Here is a 7,393-nt window from a genome sequence, read left to right on the forward strand (position 1 = left end):
AAACTCCTGGACTCAAGCAACCCTCCTGCCTGGCCTCATCAAGTGCTGGGATTACAGGTGTGAGTCTCTCTGACAGGCCTCTTTCTACTTCTTTAACCATTTCTAAATATTTGTTCTCTACTGACCCCGAAAATGCAGGCATTTCTTACCTGGATTTCCATCCTTTCCCGCTGCCTGTTCTTCAAAGCTGAAGTCCTCTCCCCTGGCAATCCCATTCATTCCTGTGGCAATCCCCACCACTCAACTACCTCAATGCTGAGGACACCCCAACCTGTGACTCTAGCCTGGGCGTCTCAGATCTTTGGATTAGAAAAGTTTCACCTGCACATCCCCTGCCTCAGGCACCATGAATGCTCTTAGGGACAAAACCAAACTAAGTTAACCACCCTTGCTGTATGAACCTACCCTTCCTTTGTAGTACCTATTTTGTTTGGGGTCAACACAGTCTACCACACTAGAAACTGAGGTGTCAATCTGGATTGCCACCTTTTCTGTATCAAGCCACCAGTAAGTCCTGCCTGCTGTACTTCCTAATTGCCTCTCAAATTACTTCCTGCCTTGCTTTCCTCCAGGATGGTAGAGACTGGAGTCTCCAGTCCCTAGGCCTCTGCAAAGATTCGTGTCTTGTACTTCAGTTTCACCCCTTCCTACCCACCCCCTGCAACAAACTCCACTTAATTGCAGAAGGATCTACATGAAATGCACATATAATCATGTTCATTTCCTGCTTAGAATCCTCCAGTGAATCCCCACCATGGACAGGATCCCTCTAGCCTCATACACCGCCACTCCCTACCCTGAACTTCATACGGTAACAATAAAGAACTATGGATTGTTCTCTGAACAAACCAACCTATTTAAACCTCCCATCTATGTTTCAGCCTGTGTTATCCTCACAACCCACACTATCACCCCCAGCAGCCCACCCAGCTCATCCTTAAATAGGATTTCTATCTGACTGATTCGTGGTCATTCTTCAGGAGTACCTCCTTCCGCAATGCCTTTCCTAAACCCCCAAATGGGGTCACCACCCCTTCTCTGAATACCATACAGCTATATGTAGGTATGTGTATGTATCTCCATCAGATTATTTCTGAGTGCTAAGGGGTTGACACAGCTGCCTCTTCCTCCACAGTACAGATTCCTCAAGGTCAGGGACCTTTGTATCCTCAGTGCTTTGGCACTGAAAGGTCTATGGATTGAACAAAATAAAACTATAGATGGAAACAAGAATAATATCACTGAGTTTAAGAGTCTATGGGAGGCATATCTGACAAGCTTATAAGACAGAGACACACTTCATGTCTCAGCATGGGAAAACTGCAAAGATGTTGGTTTCTAATTTATAGGTCTGTGGACTCAAAAAGATGCTCTGAAAACTGATAAAGTGATTCTATAATTCTTACACAAAAATAAGTAAGCAAAAATAGCTCCAGGAATTGTAAGAAAAAAGCTGGAGAAATATACTTTACCACAGAGTAAAATTATAAGTGAGGCTGCAGTTATTAAGATTTGTTAGCCTCATGACGGCCAAAGAATGAATGGATCACTCAATCAGGACAGTCTAGAAATAAAACCAACTACATATGAAAGTCTGGCATATTAATAAAAAATCAGCTGAAAAAATCAACATTATTCCATAAACAGTACTTTTCCTATTTAGGGAAAAAAATGAAGTTAATGCTTCTCTTCATACTTTATACTGAAACAAATTCCAGATAAAATAGTTAAGGGGTGATGTAAACAAAGAAAGAAAGAAGCTACAATAAAACTGAAAGAAAGTATGTTTAGCCATGTGACACCTATAGGGGCAAGACTTTTCTAAACATAATATCAAAAGAACAAACTGCAAAAGAGACTAAAGCTATCAGTATAAAAAACCAAAAAAAAACTTCTTGCAAAAAAACAAACAAACAAAAAGACCTAAATGCAATGTGGTACCGTGATTTGGATCCTGAACAGACAAAAAAAACACAAAAAAAATTCTGTGGAAAAACTGGTGCAATCAGAATAAAGATCAGAGTTAATAATAATGTACTAATGTCATTTTTAAAATATGGACTAATGAACATGGTCAGGTGAGACATTAACATTAGGTGAAACCGAGGAAGAGTATATGGGAACCCTCTATACTATCTGTGTACTTTTCTGTAAATCTAAAATCATTCCAAAGTAGTCAGTTTATTATTTAAATAATGAAAAAAAGAGAAAAAATGAGAAAAAAGTCTAATAAATATATCCGTAATACATATATAAGGAGTTTGAATAAACGTATGGAGAGGTAGAAAACCTCTAATGAGAAAATGGGGAAGAAGAGAACAACTGACAGAAAAATCTTTCTGGAAAGCAATTTAGATTCAGACAATAAACATTAAAAAATATTTATACCCTTTGTTCCAGTAATTCTACTTTTAGTAATCTACCTAAAGCAAAAGGTGTCATGATATACACAGAGAATATTAACCGAACATTTATTATGAAGAGCAAAAAAATTGGGGAAAGCCTTTCCATCCAGTAGTAATAGTTAACTAAATCACACCATATACAAATAATGTACAAAAGATGAAATAATGTAGTCATGTAAAATTTATGTTCTTAAGATTTGATAATGCTTTAATCAAATATTTAATTTTTAAAAGTAGGATTCAAAATTAAATATTCAGTATGATCCTGACATAGGAAGAAGAAATAAATCAGAATGCTAAAAGTGGTGTGTTATTTCTGAATAGCAGGATTATGGGCTCAGTTTTCTCTTTTTTGAGACGAAGTCTCGCTTTGCTGCCCAGGCTGGAATGCAATGGCTAATCTTGGCTCACTGCAGCCTCTGCCTCCCAGGTTCAAGTGATTCTCCTGCTTCAGCCTCCCGAGTAGCTGGGATTACAGCGCCTGCCACCAGGCCCGGCTGATTTTTGCATTTTGGCCGAGACAGGGATTCGCCATGTTGGCCAGGCAGGTCTCAAACTCCTTACTTCATGTGATCCACCCACCTCGGCCTCCCCAAGTGCTGGGATTACAGGTGTGAGCCACTGCGCCTGGCCGGCGTCAGTTTATTTTACTGTCTCGTGTAACTTTAATTTTTTTCTATGGTAAACACATATTGTATATATATTAGAAACTAACAAATATCTAAAAACCAGAAACACAAAAACAACCTCCTATCATTTTTGTATTCCTGACTTCTGTCAAATAAAATACTCCAACATCTTGAAACATATGTGGTGGGGTGAAAACTGGACTTGAAGAGCACACACCCTGCTGGCTCCAACCACAGAGGCCCACAGGGCTGGCCCGGGGTTATCTTCTTTAGTATAATTAATTCTAAGGATCTGGATGCAGAAATTCAGAGCACACTGATGAAATGTGCAAGTGATACGGAGGGTAAACTGCTCATTACTCAAGATAACCTTCCTCTGCTGGAAAAAAAAAGACGCTGTTCACAAAGGATAAAATGCACTGGATATGAATAAAAAGTGACAAAGGGCCAGGCGTGGTGGCTCATGTCTATAATCCCAGCACTTTGGGTGGCTGAGGTGGGTGGATCACCTGAGGTTGGGAGTTCAAGACCAGCTTGACCAACATGGTAAAACCCCATCTCTACTAAAAATATAGAAGTTAGCAGGGTATGGTGGTGCACGCCTGTAATTTCAGCTACTCAGGAGGCTGAGGCAGGAGAATTGCTTGAATCCAGGAGGTGGAGGTTGCAGTCATCTGAGATCTTGTCACTGCTCTCTAGCCTGGGTGACAGAGTAAGACTCTGTCTCAAAAAAAAAAAAAAAAAAGTGACAAAGAATAATAATTTGTACAGGGGATAGAGAAGCCCGTATGAGCCTAAACACGGGGGGGAAAAATGATCACAGAAGGGAAGGACAAAAGTACTTTAAAAAAGTAAGGGCTGGGGACAGCGTAACTGAATATGGTACGAGAGGATGGTGTACACATTCCCTTTTAATGAGAACCTCAGTAGGTGCTGTGTCTATCTGGCTACCACACAACTGAAAGGGATTAAACGCACCTTAGACTGCCTGTGTCACAGCCCTGGAGCGTTTGGGAAGCACCCTTCTAAGGCACCAGTGGGGATATTGTAAAGGTTATTTCCCTCTCCTTCCTTTATTTTTGTCAGGTGAATTACATTCGAGCATACATCTAAATAACCCTAAAATGGTTCACTGACTTCATATTGTTTAATATTCCACCAACTCTAGGATTTGATCAATTTTCTGATGTAATAAAATTTTGTCAAATATCATACTACTTCAATTTTTTTAAATCTAGTTTTTCTGGCCAGGTGCATTGACTCACGCCTGTAATCCCAGCACTTTGGGAGGTCGAGGTGGGCGGATCACAGGTTAGAAGTTTGAGACCAGCCTGACCAACATGGTGAAACCCTGTCTCTACTAAAAATACAAGAATGAGACAGGGTGGTGGCGAGTACCTGTAATGTCACCTACGTGGCCGGCTGAGGCAGGAGAACTGCTTGAACTTGGGACGCAGAGACTGCAGTGAGCCAAGATCGCGTCACTGCACTCCAGCCTGGGCAACAGAGACTCTGTCTCAAAAAAAAAAAAAAAAAAAAAAAATCTAGTTTTTCTTCTCAGATTTTGTACTATACATTTTGGACAACATGAGCTTGGGCTTGAAAACATGTTTAACTTTTAGAATGTCATTTCACCCAGCAACAGGCAGAGGGTGACATGTGAGACGTATATAACATTTTGTTACCAATTTTGAAAGTGCTGGACTAAGGTAAGTCTCTGCCTTGCACCCTTCTATCTTTTACCACCATTACTCTAAACTTAGCAGTGCAACCGATTTGACTTTTCATAATGCCATCTTCTCATCACAGACACAGAAAAACAACAAAATGAAATTTCCATAGTATTGTGAGGAAGAAAACAGATTATTTTTATTCCTACTGCTTGCATGTCCTGAATCAAATAAAATTCATAGAAAAACACACTGACATACCACTCAGCAAAAATCTGGGAAAACTCCAGTGAACTGTTGGCCACAGGGGAGATGAAGTAGAGGGGGACGCTGGAGAGCCCGGCCGAGTCGATGTACTGATACAGGCACTCCAGGAGGTCATAGATCACTCCAGAAGGATAGCAGGGAACCAACACGTTTCCTCCATTCCGGACTGTCAGAGCTAGAAAAGTAGATGCCAAAGGAGAAAAAAACATCGCATCAAAAGGACGGTGTTACAGATTATAACTTGTTAAGTAAGATTTGCATTTGTTTTCCTACTTCTGTTTTCAAGATTCACTCACGTGTCTAATCATCTGCTTCTTTTGAAGAACACACGAAAGCAGGGGATGCCATAGGTGGATACCTATTTTTTCATCATTGTCTAATCTAGGTCCCTGGGAATAGATTATGTGATTAAAGGTTTGGGTTTTCCCCAATGTCAGCTGAGCTTCAGGACATAGCCTCCACGCTCCTTCCTGTTTTAGAGTCTGCTAAAAAATATGCGGGATTTGTGCCTGTTCAGTCTCTGACCATGGCTGAATGACCTATAAGGAAACAGGCCGGGTTCTTCTGTTTAACATTTGTCTGCAGTAATGAGTTAGTAGTATTTTATTTTCTTCCATTAACATTTGTCTGCAGGAAAATCCCCTATACTTTACATACTCAGCTCATATACTCAGCTCATACTCAGCACTGAGTGCTGGTGGACTTGTTATTTCTAGAGTATGGTGCAGTGAAGAAAATCAACATCGCTGGTCACAGCTCAAGGGCATGGCTCGAATCCTTTGTCCCAACCCAAGGGACCACGATAAAGCTGCTACAACCTTCCTTGGCCTCAGTTTCTGCATCAGTTACATGAAAAGAATGAATGAGATCAGTAGTTTTCAAGCTTCAGTTTGCATGGAAAATGCCAGAGAACATGTTGAAAATGCAGCTTTTCCTCCGGGCATCTCCTTTCCCCATAGAGTCTGACTTTCTGACTTACTAGGTCTAAGGTAGGGCCCGGCCCCCAAATATGCATTTTTAATAAGTAACCCCACTGATCTTAAGACATGTGGACCCCACTTTGGGAGACCAAATTAGATGTAAGTTTGCTTTCAAGCATGAAGTTCTTTGAGTCTATGATTCTAGATTATAAACACACACACACCCCAAGACTCTATTTGAGATTATTCCAATTATTTTTCTAAGGTACAAATAAATTACCTTTAGGTTAGTATCAAAGAACAAAAACAGACTAGGTTTATTAGCATGGCTAAGTGAAATTTCAAAGAACAGTGCCATCCATGTATATTGTAAGACAAGGACCACTTCTTTTTCCTAGAGCAGAATATCGCTTGAGGTTGCTAGAGGTGAGGGTCTGAGCTCATTGACATCTCTGGTAGCTGTTAGGGACTGAATGTGTGTGTCCCCCACAAGATTCTTATGTTTTAGGCCTAACCCCGACTGTGATGGTATGGAGAGGCAGGGACTGTGGGAAGAAATTAAGTTTAGATGAGGTCATGAGGGTGGAGGCCCCCTGATGGGATTCATGCCCTCATAAAAGGAAGAGAGGACGGGCACGGTGGCTCACGCCTATAATCCAGCACTTTGGGATGCCGAGGCAAGTGGTCAGGAGTTCGAGACCAGCCAGGCCAACATAGTGAAACCTGTCTCTACTAAAAATACAAAAATTAGCTGGGCATGGTGGCACACATCTGTAGTCCCAGCTACCCAGGAGGCGGAGGTTGCCACTGCACTCCAGCCTGGGCGACAGAGTGTGACTCTGTCTCAAAAGAAAAAGAAGAAGAGGAAGAGACACCAGAACTACCCCTCTTCTCCACGTGAGGACACAGCAAGATCGTGTTCATCTGCATCAAGAAACGCCCATGCTGGCACCCTGATCTCAGACTTCCCAGTCTCCAGAACTGTGAGAAGTTAATGTCTGTGGTATTTTGTTCCAGCAGCTCAAACTAAGACAGCAACCAATCTATTTGTCTAAATGAGAGGCAGAGCTTCCAGATTTAGTGACAGTGAAAGAAAAAGGAAAATAAATTTCTTCCAGGTAGAAAATGCCCCACAGCTCTCTTAATTTTGTCTTTCCCCAAAAGAAGAAAAAATCAAACCAACCAAATATTAGTGGGGAAAAAATATACCTGTTTTGCCGGGCGCGGTGGCTCACACCTGTATTCCCTGAACTTTGGGAGGCCAAGGTGGGTGGGTCGCCTGAGGTCAGGAATTCCAGACCAGCCTGGCCAACATGGTGAAACCCCATCTCTACTAAAAATACAAAAATTAGTCAGGTGTGGTGGCACACACGTGCAGTCTCAGCTACTTGTGAGGCTGAGGCAGGAGAATTGCTTGAACCCAGGGACGGAGGTTGCAGTGAGCCAAGATCATGCCACTGCACTCCAGCCTGGGTGACAGAGCAAAACTTCATCTCAAAAAA

The 7,393-nt window shown here is 41.7% G+C and overlaps 1 protein-coding gene across 2 annotated transcripts in view; it reads right to left on the reverse strand.

The window, feature by feature from the left end:
• INTS9 (integrator complex subunit 9) overlaps positions 1-7,393 on the reverse strand; it is a 122,660-nt gene that overhangs the window by 21,597 nt on the left and 93,670 nt on the right. For both annotated transcript variants that reach the window (XM_032265376.1, XM_032265377.1), the window contains one exon: positions 4,966-5,146. In XM_032265376.1, coding sequence (XP_032121267.1) covers positions 4,966-5,146 — 181 coding nt within the window. The remainder of the gene's footprint in view (positions 1-4,965; positions 5,147-7,393) is intronic.

This window comes from Sapajus apella, unplaced genomic scaffold (assembly GCF_009761245.1).
Source record: "Sapajus apella isolate SASKATOON/1434 unplaced genomic scaffold, GSC_monkey_1.0 scaffold150, whole genome shotgun sequence".
Lineage (NCBI taxonomy): Eukaryota > Metazoa > Chordata > Mammalia > Primates > Cebidae > Sapajus > Sapajus apella.